This window comes from Plasmopara halstedii (genome assembly GCF_900000015.1).
Source record: "Plasmopara halstedii genome assembly, contig: Scaffold_54, whole genome shotgun sequence".
NCBI classification, from domain to species: domain Eukaryota; phylum Oomycota; class Peronosporomycetes; order Peronosporales; family Peronosporaceae; genus Plasmopara; species Plasmopara halstedii.
In genome coordinates, this window is record NW_020186975.1 from 259,460 (window position 1) to 275,062 (window position 15,603).

Genomic DNA, 15,603 nt, shown 5'->3' on the forward strand with positions numbered 1-15,603 from the left:
GTGTCTTGGACACGCGAGCTTCGTTCGAGGCGACGCTTCAATATATATTGTGGGTGCTCACAATTTTGATGGGGGAGAGAGTGACGGGGTTAAAGTCACCCTGGTACAAGGGCGTCGGTTACACAAGACGGTGAAATACACAATGGTCTGGCTACACCGTAACAAGAAGTCAGTCCGTGGCTGAACTGCCAGTAGTTATGCATTCTAGTATGGTTTTACTATTAATTTAGAAAAACCAATATATTTGGATAGAGGCGGCTTTGCCGCAAATAAAGCCAAGAAATGCATTTTACATTTTAAACGGAAGAGTTCATTTGCCTTGGGCTTGGGTTAAAGTTGTAGTTACGGCGTGGCTACACCGTGAAAAGAAGTCAGTACGCGGTTGGACTGCCAGTAGTTATGCACTTTAATACGGTTTGACGAATTAATTAGAAAAACCTATAAATTTGGATATAGGCGGCTTTGCCGCAAATAAAACTAAGAAATAAAGATTATATTTTGAACGGAAAAGCTCATTGCCTTGGGTTAAGGTTATGGTTACTTTTAAAGTAATCGGATTGCGATCTGCTTCACTTGCCCTGATTCTAAGTATAGAACGAATTTCACCGACCTTAGCTTTGCTTCATCTAAGCGAAAGAGCTGCGGCAGTCCCGCTGCACAGCACTTATGTCACTGACTGTTCAATCCTCGCTGGAACCCCCGAGGACACTAGCCTATTTGGCATGTCTTTTTTTCTAAGAGCAGATAGGTGGACATATCGCTATCTACCTTAACAGCGAGACAGTCGTTTCAAGATACGGCCGTCGAATTGCTACCAACTTCATCTGAATTGCGGTGCACACGCTCAGAGAAGCGTTGTTCGCGTTGATAAACGCAGTGGACGGGCTCGTCCGTTTCACTCAGATGCGAAACCGATAGCTTTTCAGGTACTTCGCGCTCTTATTTTTTACAAGAACCACATAGCTAAGAGTCAGCTCAAAATCCATGCTATATCATCTGCATCTGTGTGCTTTTACAAATATCAAATTCTTTGTACCACACAGCGTGAGTCTAGCACTTAAATATCTCGTTTTCGAAGTCTAGCCCTTTCGTACTGGTACTAAGTCTGACACTGACTTTTAAATTATGTGCTTGCACATTATGGCACTAAGAGCCTTTTTAGCTAGCTTAAATATTTCATACAAAGCTCTTTGATTTAAGCAAGTGGTTTTAGTCCCCTATGCGTTCATCAACGCCAGCTGCAATAGCCAAAGTCGCCTCCAAGTGATGTAGGTGGCAATCTCGTTGTCCAAATCAAGTGATTTATTTTCATGACTCTAATACATATAGACTACAAAGTGACATACACCAAAAGACGAGTACATCCTATAAGGAACCCACTATGATTGCAGATAGTGCGTATTATTGAAAACATATTCAACTCAAGTCTTTCCCTGAGGTAAATTTAAAGATCGTTGCCCGCTGTAATATTGTGTTCGCGATCTATGTCACACAACTTCACCTCATTGTACTAATATATATATGAAGCACACTTACAGCGTTGGCAATTCATTGTTGAATTGCTCGAGAAAGTAGTATGTACCCAGACCAAGGAAAGTACGAAGGAACACACGTGTGCATTCTAATTGCGTATGACACAACGCTGAAAGCATCTTGTTATACTTTATAAAAAGAAAGAGACATCTATGCTAACGATACATTTTCGACTTGAACGCTAGAGCAATTGATCCCCAACTAAGTTTATTGCCAGCCATAATCAACATATCAATACTCAAGATTATGGCACGAAAATAATCGCAATATCATGCACTATCCACTACAGTACACATCGCTTTTACTGAACTCTGAAACAGTGAAGTATATAGTCTCTTCCTATAACATCAATATAACGTAATTTATCGAGCAAATTCGTGAGTCCAGATGGTTATCTATATATCGGTTTTCGTCAGCTGGCGGATGAGAAAGAGTCTCACAACACAATGAACTTATCGCAATATTAAAATACAGTCTAGTCAGCTCCTTGAAAGTTCAGCTCGAAATCGAAAGCCCACGCTCAAGCTTTTTCTATTCACGCTTCTGTACAATCTACCCAGACGCCACATAGATCACCAATTCCGGCGTCAGAGCCAAAGTACACAGCATGGAGTCCGACAACTCCATGTCTGTATTGCTTCCAATGGTGTCCATGATGCTCTTGCTCGTGTTTGGTGGTGGCTTGTGGTTCTTACGCACTCGCAATCAATTTCAAAGTGCGTCGGAGTCTTTTCTTGCCAGGTACGCCTTCGTCAATATGATTTGATTAAATTCGTGCAAACTCACTTATACGCTCTTGTATTTGCTTAGAATGCTTTTACAGGATCAAGAGACGATTACAAGGCTCGATATTGAGCGTGGAGAAGCACAAGCAGAGCGGTGGAAGTGCTCAGTCTGCGAGTTTAGCAATGCCATGGATCGTCCGTCTTGTATGCTGTGTGGCACGAAAAACTCTAAGCGCGAAGATCTTCGGCTTAAACAATCAATAGCAGGACGCGATGAACGCGTAAGCTCTGCAGGTTCCATAACAATGCTCACTAGACCGTCGCTGGTGGCACAGCGGTCGTCCGTTCTTAGTGCTGGTAGTAGACAGTCCTTACGACCGTTGCGTCTGTCGACGCTTAATCCTCGACAAAAATACGCGCGGCGACGCAAAGAGTGGGTCCGATGTCTTGGCGAAGATGGAGATTCGGCGTTCTGGACAAGAGCGGACGCCGCAGCAGCGGCTAGACGATTGACTGTCGTGAGTGGCGCAACTGCCTCTGGTCGCGTGTCAACTGGTTTTGTTACGCACATGGTTCGTCGCTCGTCTATGATGGGAGATCTTGGACGCCTTACGTTTGCAGATGCGTCGCAACTAGACGCAGCCGTGACAATTAGTGGCTATAAACTCACGGCACGAGAATTAGCCTTATTGGATCGTGTATCACGCCTAGCATTTCCAAAGAAATATGCTTGGTTTTTGGAACGGATGGGGGCATTATTGCGACCGTGGGAAGAAGGTCGGATTAAACTACGTGTTAAACGTGAACATATTCTAGTTGAGAGTATGGAACAGTTGTTGGGCATTCAACCGGAACATATCCATTTTCCACTTCGTATAGAATTTGTAGGAGAAGCTGGGATCGATGCCGGCGGATTGCAACGAGAATGGTTTTCTATTTTATTTGGTCGCTTACTCGACGATGAATTGGGGCTCTTTATGACGTGTCACCGCCACACGCAAGCCGTGGCGATCAATCCGCACTCGGAAGACTGCACAGCCGATCACTTGCTATATTTTCGTGGAATTGGTCGACTGCTCGGTCGGGCGCTTCTGGAAGGACAGACCATGCAAGCGCGATTGTGTCTCCCAATGCTCAAACATTTTCTTGGAACACCGATCACGTTTTCTGATTTGCAATACGTCGACCCAGAAGTCTACACGAGTATGGTGTGGATGCGAGATAACGATGGAGTTGACGCTTTAGAGCTCACATTCTGCGTGACCGAGCTGCGTGCCGATGATGAAGTCGTGACAATCGATTTGGTTCCTGAAGGAAGAGACAAGCCTGTGACGGACGCCAATAAACTAGAATTTCTTCATCTGAAGTTGCGATATCTAATGCTCGACCGTTATGCTCCTCAGTTACAAGCTTTGTCACTTGGATTGTTTGAAATAATCCCACAAGAAGCACTGCTGGTCTTTGACTACCAAGAACTGGAACTTGTGCTCTGTGGCTTGCCTGAAATCGATATGGTTGACTGGAAGAGCAACACAGTCGTTGCTCCTAGCTTCAGTGATGCTCCTCAAGTTGTCGACTGGTTTTGGGACATTTTGCAACGATTTACAGAAGACGAACGTGCACGATTCTTACAGTTTTCAACTGGTTCGTCGCGCGTACCTGTACAAGGGTTTAAGGGTTTGACGAGCTACGATGGACGCATCTGTCCCTTCTCGTTAAGACCCTTACCGAATCAAATTCGTGGCTTCCCGAAAGTTCATACGTGCTTCAATCGCGTGGAGCTGCCATTGTATACAAGCAAGACCGAGATGGAGACTGCACTTTACGCAGTGCTTGATATGGAGTGGACAGAGTTTAGCGAAGAGTGAGTTATGTGTGTAAAGTGAAAGTAGTGGATTATTTAAGAATTTGATGGAAGTTTGAAATCCCTTAACCTGAGTCGCTTCCTATGGTGTCAGTTGACATCGCGTCTCGTCTCAGAGCTATTAAATTCTTCTGCAGCTTCCCAGGGCGAATCTTTATTATCTATTGTGAAGCTCTAGTAGATATTAAGCCAGCGGCTCGAGCATCCTGTGGTGCTTTTCGAGGAGCGGTGAGGTAGCCGCAAGTCTTGCTGACAAGGTGAGGCAGTTGATGAACACAATGGCAGAGGCTGGTATGGGAGCCGATGGAGAAACCAATGACTCAAGGACGTACGTACCAAGTCTTTGTCCGGCGGTTGACGAAGAAGAGAAAGAGTACGGGGCGGATGATGAGAAAGATGAAAACGAAATAGACAGCGGATTTGACTTTTATTCAGCGCCTGAATTTACAGTAGCAAGGGAGTTCGATGACGTGAGAATAGAAGATGAGATGAATATGAATAAAACTGTAGTGAAGGTGGAAGAACAACTTAGAGTTGTTCAAGAAACACTGGACGTTGAGCAGTCTACGAAGATAGTGTTGGAAGGAAACACAATGAATGATTCTCTGCAGTCTGAACACGTTTTCGACACTGCACGCACTCCATCAGTGGTGATTGAACACTCGAATTTGTCGACGTCAACAGAAGTAATCTCTCACTACAGTCAAAATTTTAGCTGTGAGGACACTCAATCAGACGATGAGATTCCAGAGGACGTCGCGTTTTCAAGTCAAAATGAAATGGATAAAGAGAAAGCTTGTGATAGAACGGAACATGTGCAAACAAATTTGACAGATAAAGCAAGTCTTACGAAAAGCGGTGAGCAGGAAGAACGGCAAGTCAGAGGTCAAGCACCGTTCGATGCAAAGTTAGAGGATGTAGCAGAATCAAAAGCAGCAATGTCGACGTCAGCGAAGGCATTTTCGCACGGTAGTCACATGTACAGCAGTGAGGACACTGACATAGACATTGAGATCTCAAAGAATGTCGCGTTATCGAGTCAAGGTGAAAGCGAGAAAGAGGAAGCAAGTGATACGACGGAGAATTTACTTTCAAATGATACTAATGAAGTGGACGCTGATAAGAGCGACGGGCATGTAGAATCGCAAGTAGCAGTTTCAGCACTGCTTGATGCGGAGTCGGGGAATGAAACCAAATCAAATTTCTGGCTTGATTCTGTTGCAGCTAAAGAGAAGAAAAATGTGGTCGTTCGGGACTCTGAGGATGATACCCCACTTAGTACGGCTGAAGTTAAATCCCCACTCTCCAAATATGATCAAGAATCTATGAAAGGATCTCAATCTGAGAGCCAAATTGCACAGAGAGAAAATGACCTGCCAAAGGATGAGATAAACACTCCAAAATCTCGCGGAGTCAAGCGAAAAGTAGCTCCTGTGCAGACGCCAAAGCGATCGAAGCGTCTTGCTGTGAGAGCGCGAAAGGAACCATCTCCAGTCTTTCAAAGCGGCAAATTTGGCACGGAATATGCACTTCCGCTACGTCGTTCTTCACGACTAAAATCCGAGCCAAAAGAAATTTATCCTATAAATCCTGTGACTTCTGACACTGCCGACATGCAAGTTATAAAGTCGGAGATAGCGAATAATCGAAAAGCATTAGTACAACTAATGGGTTCGGAGACACTCGCAAACAGCCTTAAGAGCGCGTTTCAAAGTACGCCGTTTGCCGGACATGCATCTATGTCTCGATTTCAAAAGCTGGTACGCAATGATACCACAGGATTGCGAAATTTAAACGTGCAGTTGTTGCTTGATGCCGTGGAGACAACGGATGAGCCTATCGTTCAACTTTCTCCAAAGGTGTCGGGGCCCTGTTGCAGTACAGCGTGTCATGTGCTAGAGTCAGTATCGAGCGCAAAAGCTCGCGATCTTGAGAACTGCCCACTTCGTTTTCCTGCTCCGCCGACAATCGCAAAGCATTTTATCCGCCCATTAGCAACAGAGTTGGGTCTGGAATATGCCATGTCTCGTCATCGTGTAAAGCTAGTGAGTTGTCCCAAGAACGAAACAGTATTGGACTGGCAATTTCATCGGATCGAAACAATTGTCTTTATTTTGCGCGGAAAATCTAAGTGGAGACTAAAATCAAGTCAAGTGCCGTATCCACTTGCGTGTTTTCATCCAACATCATGGCAACTGGACGACGTTGCTGAGATTGCAAAACTTCATCGTCTGGCATCGAATAATTCATCGACATTGGAGTGTTCAGCACCCAGTGAAACTTTTGAGATTTTTGAAGAGAATGCGGCCACTGAAGTTACGAATACAATTCAGGAACATGTGCTGAGATCCGGATCCGTCGTATATATTCCAGCTGGCGTGTGGTTTGAAACAGAGACGCTAGGAACGAATAATATGTGGCTTGAAGTGCAACTGTGCTCAGTAAGTTGGAGAGAATGGATATCATCCGCTGTCATGCAACTCTGTGGAAGCGATGAACAAATGCGAAGAGGAGTGCAATTGTATCCAAGTGATTTCAATCAGATTAACTCGATGAGACACTATGCAGAAAGCTACATCCAGGCTCTATGTCGTGAGATAAACGACCTTGATGGAAAAGACTTATTTCCAGAATATCTTGCCTCTGAAGAAATGCAAAACCTTGTGAAGGAAGGTCTTGTACACGTTACAACAACGCCAGCACTGACAAGCTTTACAGTTGACCTCACGAATCCAAGATTTTCCTTGAAACACGTTCAGGTCTCTCGAGACGCTGCGTATCGTGTCAATCCAATCGCTATTTTATTAAAGACGGAAGAGATTCCACATTTATCACCTCGGGATCAGGTTCTAGCAGAGCACTCGACTCAAAAGTTGCATCGGGCACTGATCAAGACGCCGAAGCCCAAACCAAAGCGCAATCAAACGTTGCATCGGTCACATGGTGGTAAAGTCACGTATGTGCTGGACGAAAACTTTGGTAATGACAAGTGGCAATCATATCTGCATGTAAAGTTTCAGTGCTCGACAGAGCAGTCAAAATTGGTCGAGTACCTCCGAAGTCGTGAGAGTGAGCCGTTTGACTTGAAAGAGTTTTATCGATGCAAAGATATAGATGGCAAACGTCTAGCGCGAGATGCGGAGAGTGCTCAAAATTTGCTACGTTTTCTATATTTTGTCGGGTACGTTACCCAAGTATACGCTCCGTAGCAAAAGGTTAGGAAACCAGACCTATGACATCTATCCAAAAGTTAATATTCTGTGTCACCTTGTATCGTCGAACCTGGTATGATAGTGTTTTTCCGCATAAGAGAAACTAGTTTCTTGGTCTTGAAAGTAACGCGGTGATTTATTAGTTGAATGCCTTCAAAAACATCAAAACTGGCGATGTAGCGAAAGTCTCGTTTCAGCAAAGTAGGGTCTTTTGCTGTTAGCAGATAGTCGAACTGCGTTAAATGATCAATTGTAGTCACTGACTCGTTCTTTGAATATCTGTCCAGTTATGATGAGACACAAATATAATAAAATTGTGCAGAATAGCTGAAAGAAACAAACCTCCAAGCAGCAAATTCCTCTCCAAATCGAGACACACCGGTCATCGCAGCAGGAACGTCAATGTGGACGCTGCGCGGCATTTCACGGTCATTAAAAGCAAAATGGTGCAGATACTTAAATGCCTCTCCACCTAGAAAGAAATTCATATTGTTAGATGTGGCCAGCTTACGACGAAAAATTTAATACCAGGATAATTGGACCGAGCAGCCGAGAGCATAAATAAAGAACCAAAACCCGTCAATACTAGGCAAAAAATGGCTCCAACAAAAGGAAGATATGCCTACAAGTAGAAGAAACGTGGCCACGTTACATAACAAGTCAACAGAAGAGGTACAACAGCCAGATACCTTATTCTTGTTGCGATACAGCTTAGCTAATCCCTATAGCGTGAAATCAGCAAACTGTCAAGTCATGTGGATTTTTCAACACAAACATACTATACATACCACAGCCGACACCATATTGATAATGGGGATTGCATTAAAGATAAAGCGCAGTTCTTTGTGAGGAAGGAGCGAGAACAGCCCCAGGTAAATGAAAACGGGCCACGCCAATGTAACCACACTCCAATCAAAAATCGGTGCCGTTTTAAGCGCCCACCTCACGGCATTCAGCGAACGACTTTGCAAAAGCATTGGAAAGAGTGTACTATCGTACGAGATCCAAAATCAGTATACAGAGTAAACGGTGTCCGATACTTTGACTGTAACTGAAACAAACCTGAGACCGACGGGAATCAGCAACAATGTCCACTGAAGGGCTCGCGGCAGAGCTGATGTATAGTACCATAATGGCGGACTCACACCCCACTCGCTGCTTCTATTCTCAATCGTGTTAAACCACAATACTTCACCCTCTGGCCAAAGCCACCGCTTCCAGAAAAAGGAATCAATTGTGACAGTGATAAAAAGCGACACGATTCCCGCTAATAATCCCCACTTGACAATCTGAAAGACAGATATATGACGCGACAGCAACATGCTGAGCACTAATGGTGCAAACAGCAGTACAGTGTCTCCTCGAAACACTACTGTCGCAAACGTGAAGAGAGAAATTGTATAGGGCAATTTTCTCTAAGACCTCCAAAAGGCGTGAGAATGATCATTTTGACTTAAAATTCATCAAACGTACCCGAAGCCAAAAGCCGAGTCCAAACAATACTAAAGCCTACATCACGACGTTAAATAATGTTATATCTACTTTGTTCGATATTTAATTCTTCGTACCAGTGCGTACACATTAGGTAGAGTGCGTGTCATGTAGAACAGAAGATGGAATTGACATGCGCAAATCAGTAGCAAAAACCGACTGACATCTCGTCCATAGCGCATTCCAACGCTGTCACTGAAGAAGAATAGACCGCTTAACGTCATTAGCCCCAACACCCAGCGTGTCACCAATTGCATATAGAATTTTGGAGCTTTCACTAGTTGAAAAAGCCACAAGGCAGGTTGACTTATACTCGCTACTGCGAGCGAACCAAGAAAGGTGCGTGGTACGACGCCAGGAAATTCTAAATGATCAAATTTATTCACGTTCGGCAGTCCAAAGAGCAATAGATCATGTGTTGCTTGCATGTTGAAGCTTTCTTCCACTTTTGAATAGGGGCATGTGAACAGATATACCGTCATGACAAAAGCCACCACGACTTCAGCCCGGCGGCCACGCATTAGCAGCTGCGTCATTTGACGTAAGTACTCGTGTGGAAAAGATATGCAGTCTATTGGACAATATGATTAAAATGACGCACAATTCCATGATAAGTAAAAGATGTGATAAGGTAAAGCTAAGCTACTCGCCATCTTTTCCAGAAGTCAAGAGCATGTTTATCTTGTTTAGTAATAAGCTGAAGTTCACTTTTATGGTTACGCTATGCCTTCCTATCGTGCGTCTTATTATGGGAAAGCATGTAGAATGTCTAAGAAAACGACAAGTTTACATCTTTTGACTATTTTTTTAACGTTGCATTTAAATGGTTAAGTCTGTGACTACGGTTTAATGTCTTCGTCGACGTTAGGAGAGTCGCGACTGCCTGTCTTGTTGGTGACGGGAATACTGGCGACAAACTTTTTTAGCGATTCCCCCATAATGTACTGGCCAGTCGCTTTGTTGAGCTCTTTGTCCTCACAAAAGCACAACAAAATGGTGTCGATTGCCATTTCGTAGACGTCAAGACAAGTAGAAGCCACAAACCATCCTAAAAGAAATGCCACTAAAATTGGAGCCAGAGGCGACGACAATTCGTGAGCTCCACCGATTCCATAATCGTCAGTATTTTTCTCTAAATAGACAAACGTGACAATGGCGCAGCTCAGTGCAATGGCCACTTTGCCAGCACCTAATAGTAGAAAGGTGACAGTCGATACGACACCAACTTGTGCAACGTTAAGTAGTAAGACCTTAAATGCATCTTTAGTTGACACGCAAAAGCTGTGACCTTTCATTGCGATGAAAATATATGCGTTTTTCGAAAGAAAGCGAAGACACTTTTCCAGACACCACAAGCAGCATTGCACAATTTTCATTACGACTTTAAGAAAAAGATTTGATTCTTGGAGGTCCTTTGTTTGATGATCGATATACAACAGCACAGCGCGAATGAATTGCACCACAGCAATAATAAAAGCTCCAAATGCCAGAGATCCAAAGTGGTACCGAAAACAGTTTTTGAACGACGTTAAAACAGGAAAGCGACCCATTTCGTCACTTGTTTTGTTACGACTCCAATAGTAGCGACACACTGAACCGGCAATTGTGCACATGCTGATAGCATTAATAAGCTGAGCTGTCCATAAGAAGCCAAAAAAATGATACGCTACCAGCAGCTGCATTGTCTGGTCTGATTTCACTCTTGTCAAAATTGTCGTGACATTCGTAGGTACACTTTGCCCAGCTTGGTCCGCAAGTTCTCCAGCCAGTGAAGCCAATTCCATCTCTCCAGAACTGTAGATAAAAGCTCCAACAATTGTTGCATATGCAAACAGAATAAGGAGCATCACAATTGGAACTATCGGGAACAACACCAAAAAAGGCAGCCGCTGCAGTGCGCGTGAGGCCTCTTTTACGATACCTACTGCAAGACGAATCTTCTTTTGAAAGAAGCAAACGAGTAGGAACGCAACGCTTGCCAATGCGTAAGTGACATAAGCCGCGACCGCGTATGCTTTCTGCTTATCTTTGCTAACTTGAAGCGTCTGCGGGAGAACAAATGTTGTATCGGTCATCTCGGACGAATCGACACCTGCTGTTGCTGTAGCTAAGGCAATCTTTGAAGTAAAAGCCTTTAAATCTGAATTGCCAATGAGACCTCCTTTTGTACTCAGCATCAAAGCAAAAAGAAACAAGAGCACGACAAAACTCCACATCGTGATCCACACAATGGGTCCAGCGCAAAATCTTAAGAGAATTACATATACGAAGGACAAGATGAGTGCAAAAACTCCGCCACAGAGAAGAAAGACTGGCCAGGTATCCTGCAAGTCACCAATGATACGTCCTATGGTGGCACCAATCGTCTGAAGTGTCGAGTAAAGCGGATTCTCCTGTGCTGGCTGCACCGTTTCAGACGTTTTTATTACGTGCTTAACCTCGCACTTGTCATTTGGTATTAAAACACCATTTACATTGTCATAGTACTCTGGCATATCTCCTGGAACCACACACTTCTCCACGGACGTTGTGTTTAATTCGGCACTTTGAAGACAACGATAAAACACTTGCTCGCTTGGCAAGGCTACGAGCCAACAAAGTTTTTTGCTCGGTAAAACTAAAAGACTCGAGGCTCTTTTCTTTCGTTCCTTTTCTCTTTCTTCGTCGGTTAAAAGCGATGAATCGCTTTGAATTTCTGCCTCAATTTCGTCATTGCAAATGTAGGTACCAGATTTCGGACAACTCGCAACACAAAGACCATAGAATGAGAAATCCTTAAATGATAATGATGGGTTTGATGATTGTTCCAACAAGTCCTGAGTGATACGAGGGTAAAAGGTTAAAGGATTATCCTTATGCTTTCCAGTACCACACGTGGTACCGTTATAGTCCGAGCCATAGAGAAGTCGTTTGGGTTCACCGTGCATCAATCCAACAACTGCAATAACTATCATACCAATCCAAAAGATTGCGAATAACAAAGCACAGTAGGTATCACGACACTTTCGAGAGCTTGCAGGAATCACACCGTGAGGCGGCACATTCTTTACTTCGACCTGCTCAGTGCAACAACCCATACTTGCTTAAACTTTTAATGTGTCTGTCGTTTCAAACCGAAATTCCTGTAATTTTATTTTGACTACCCAGGCAACAGTCCATAAACGAAACCATTTTTTTAGTATATTATATCTTTGCAAAGAAGTTTGGTCAGTGAGCTTAAAATAGCTGCGAAAATCAGCACGAAATCAGTATTAAGGCTTGTAACCAGTACTGCTGACGTGAAGCCTTTCAGCATTTCTGCAATATAATCAGCAGCAATGGCTTATTTCCTAAATATCGGAATACTCGACGATGCAATGCTTTGAATTCTTTCGTTTATTTGCCTCACAGATATCAAATGACTGATTCAGTAACATATCAGCGCTTGTTTTATGTGATTGTTATATTGCAAATTAGTTTTTGAATACGAAAGAAATATACTTTTTCATTAAACACGCATTATATGAAAATATCTTAGGCTTCAACTGCGTACATGTCGAGGTTCTTATTTAACCTTTTCGGTTCACTTGCAGACGTATAGTATAAGTCGCAAGAGGAAATTGCTAATGTTATTTCTCTTTACCAAGCCTGAAGCATAGGCTACCATAATCAGGTCAAAGTGTTTAAAAGCAACTGTGCTAACGACGAAAGATCAGTAGAAATCACCGATTGCTGAGCTATATAATGCCAGAATGGGTCAATTAAATTTCAAGATCTCACTATCTGCAATGACTAGTCTTGTTGTGAACTCCAGTCAGGAGTGTGTGGTGAGACTTCATAGACTAGGTTATTTTTCAGCTTTTACTTGATAGAAGTAACTTTGTTAAGCAATCCTCAAGGTGCTCTGGGCATGTTGACCTGATCCAGTTGCACCATTTGCCTACAGGCAATCTCTTGAATCGTGAACAGTGCCATGAAATGTCTCGTTGATGTCACTCGCATAAGCTTGCGATCACGTTGGGCTCAGAGACGGTCGACAATCGAACACCTATGATTGTGACCACGGGCATGTCTACGTGTGCAATGCTTAATCGAACTAATTCGATTAAAATTACTGACAGATCAGGTTCATCGGGATGTTAGAACGCACACTGATCATTTGTAAGTTCTCTCCATGTTCCAAAGCGAGATTGCGCCATCCTGATTCGCTGAGCAGCACAAATGGAGCGTCGGGTGCCAGTCGAGATCGGCTACAGCAGCTTGATTTGGAAGCAAAGTCGAGACTGCATTCTTTTCGCCGTGCTACATACAAGTCACGCAACTATCAGTACCAGCCAATAAAGTTTACGTGCAGGATATACCTTAAAGATTTGAAGACCAGTAGAGTCAGTCACGACAAAATAGTCAGCGGCTTCAAAAAAGCGGATCGTGCTTTCCACTTTTGAAGGAATTGACGACAACGGCTTGTTCATTTCATACGTGCGCGTTAGCGCTGGCTCTACACTTCTACCGCTTCCTTTGACATCACAAGCTGCATCTGGTGACGCCACGGCTACCAATATGGGAGCAATTGACCATTCCATCACCACAGCGCTATCTGCATGAACGCTTAACATTGACTTTTCATCTGGAGACAAGCATATCGCTGCCAAGTTGCCATTACCAAAATATTCTTTGCAGGCAATCAGGTTGTAGCGATAAATTCGCTCAGGATGGATTACATCAATAAACTCAATGTGACCAGTTCGACTCCCAGTAATCAGCACCTTGCCTTGATTACTCCAGGTGATACACGTAATCTGTTTATCCATCATTGACAAATAATTTTGTATCGGTTCATCCATGCCTCCGTGCAGTACCATGACTTGTTGAAACGCGTTGTTTTGAACATCTCGACTTGTAAACAAACAAGCTGCAATCGGCGCATCCCGAGCACAATTAAGCTGTTGAATCTGCAAATTGCTTTCGTATGGCGAACATGAAATAACATGTTGTCCTTCGGCGTCCCACAGCATCGTTTCTCCATGATCAAGAGTGCATGCGAGGAGCTACAATTAAGACACATGCATTTCAACTGTAATGAGTGACCCGATGAAGATAAAAAGACTAAACCAACACACCTGCTTGCTTGGTCCGGGACCCAGCCAATCTAAACTAATTAATTTAGCTGGAAGCTGAATTGTCGACGTGTGTGAAAGTGCTCTCGGATCGGCACTCCAAATGTCAATTCGCATATTTCCGAGTTTTGCAATGGCAAGAAACTGGCCATCGGAGGAAAAACGGCTTCTCGTTGTCGTCGCAGCCTTAGTCGGTTTCCAATCGTTGAGTATTTTGAACTCACGGACCAAAGATGCTGTCGTGTCCATTTCCTTCTTCGACTCACGACAAGTGGTAGACCAAGAAGAAGACTCGGATGGTGTCATATTAGAGTTTAACATTGATAACTTTTCAGCCAATACAGTTGAAGCTGTTGTGATAGGAGAAAACATCGGAGACACCTCAACACTCTCCTCCAAAATGGGTGCCTCAGCAACTTCTCCATCCTCTTCAATTTCTTCGTCGTCACTCAACTCGCCTACAGGAAGATAAACTTCTGCTAATCGGGGGTTATCTCGCGGCAGCACGAGAGGAGCAGGCGAACTGCCTTCGCTACGAATTCCAAAAAGTTCTCCAATCTCCTTCATTTGCTTATTGGAAAGGCCAACACTTGCTGACATCGCACCGTAGCTACGACTGCGACTCCTATTCTTCTGTCTATCACCCGTTCCGTCCCCAAGATTCGTGGTGGTAGTCGAAAAGTGCTCCATAAAGCTATGCTGCACCATGACTCGAAGAATCTCATGCAATTGTCGTCCTGCAGCCTCTAGTTTCCTAATCTTTGCTGTCGCTTCGTTGTTGTATGACCCCAGCCTCGCCGCTTCTGATTGACTGACTTTGAGCCTTAATTTCAACGTCGGTTCTTCTAGTCGAGCGAGCTGAAAAGCCAACAGCTTGGGCAACGGCAAATTCCGAAATACTAGCGACAAAAAGTTACGGAACGACGAGACAAAGGCTTCAAGCCATGACTGGCCAAAGAAAACCTGAAAGTACGCGTCACTTTCTGGATGTTCAATGTACGGCAAGATGAACCATCGGCTCCACGAATGCGCTCCATTGCTTTGCACTGCCACAGATGTATTCAGCTCGTCAGCGTAAAATTGAAAAAACTCAACTGCCTTTTCTCGATGTCCATTTTTAACGGCATTAATCACGTAAAGTCTGAGGAGCGACGTCTCTAGCTGCTGCAGTGTCTGTAAGGTAAAGTCATATAGACAACTTAAACGATTAATTCTCCAATTTAGTATATACATAATGCACTATACCAATGCGTATGATGCGTCCAAATGATTAAAAAATCTGGCCGTTAAGAACTTCCAAGTCTCCAATACTGTTTCAACTTGGTAACTGCGAATAATCACCATATGACATAAAGTTACAGGTCGCAAGATTCGATAATTTAAGTTTTGCGATGACACGTACTTTTGGATAGATTGTAGCAGATGTGAGATGATTTGGTCGACGTCAAAACCCCGCGTGCGATCACGCTTGCGTTCAGCATTAAAGACTTGAAAACTCTAGTAAATATGTTTCAGTTGCTATCTCGCATTCATAAATTCTCGAAGATGAAATTGAGTAGCAAGTACCTTAGTAAAGCCTCTGAAAAGAAGATACTCCATCACGAGTTCGTCCACATGTGGTAGCAAGCTTGACGCCTCCATACTTGCTCCTGCTGCTTTTGCTGTGCGTTGCGGACAACAGA

The 15,603-nt window shown here is 43.7% G+C and overlaps 5 protein-coding genes across 5 annotated transcripts; 2 read left to right on the forward strand and 3 right to left on the reverse strand.

Annotated features, from left to right (window-relative positions):
• Positions 1-2,140: 2,140 nt before the first annotated feature.
• Positions 2,141-4,126, forward strand: PHALS_11401 (hect e3 ubiquitin; the record flags this gene model as incomplete). Its single annotated transcript, XM_024725137.1, has 2 exons — positions 2,141-2,274; positions 2,344-4,126. 2 exons carry the CDS (start codon positions 2,141-2,143, stop codon positions 4,124-4,126), a joined length of 1,917 nt encoding a protein of 638 aa, XP_024571893.1.
• A 274-nt stretch (positions 4,127-4,400) lies between these two features.
• On the forward strand, positions 4,401-7,331 carry PHALS_11402 (JmjC domain; the record flags this gene model as incomplete). Its single annotated transcript, XM_024725148.1, has 1 exon — positions 4,401-7,331. One exon carries the CDS (start codon positions 4,401-4,403, stop codon positions 7,329-7,331), a length of 2,931 nt encoding a protein of 976 aa, XP_024571894.1.
• Positions 7,332-7,372: 41 nt separating this feature from the next.
• Positions 7,373-9,500, reverse strand: PHALS_11403 (dolichyl-p-man:man c-pp-dolichyl-alpha-; the record flags this gene model as incomplete). The annotated part of the gene is made up of 9 exons (XM_024725159.1): positions 7,373-7,613; positions 7,677-7,806; positions 7,863-7,956; positions 8,024-8,056; positions 8,123-8,324; positions 8,397-8,749; positions 8,808-8,843; positions 8,903-9,396; positions 9,476-9,500. 9 exons carry the CDS (start codon positions 9,498-9,500, stop codon positions 7,373-7,375), a joined length of 1,608 nt encoding a protein of 535 aa, XP_024571895.1.
• Positions 9,501-9,664: 164 nt separating this feature from the next.
• Positions 9,665-11,902, reverse strand: PHALS_11404 (choline transporter-like protein; the record flags this gene model as incomplete). Its single annotated transcript, XM_024725170.1, has 1 exon — positions 9,665-11,902. One exon carries the CDS (start codon positions 11,900-11,902, stop codon positions 9,665-9,667), a length of 2,238 nt encoding a protein of 745 aa, XP_024571896.1.
• Positions 11,903-12,959: 1,057 nt separating this feature from the next.
• On the reverse strand, positions 12,960-15,562 carry PHALS_11405 (Uncharacterized conserved protein; the record flags this gene model as incomplete). Its single annotated transcript, XM_024725181.1, has 6 exons — positions 12,960-13,106; positions 13,166-13,852; positions 13,925-15,094; positions 15,167-15,248; positions 15,324-15,418; positions 15,488-15,562. 6 exons carry the CDS (start codon positions 15,560-15,562, stop codon positions 12,960-12,962), a joined length of 2,256 nt encoding a protein of 751 aa, XP_024571897.1.
• Between the last annotated feature and the right edge of the window lie 41 nt (positions 15,563-15,603).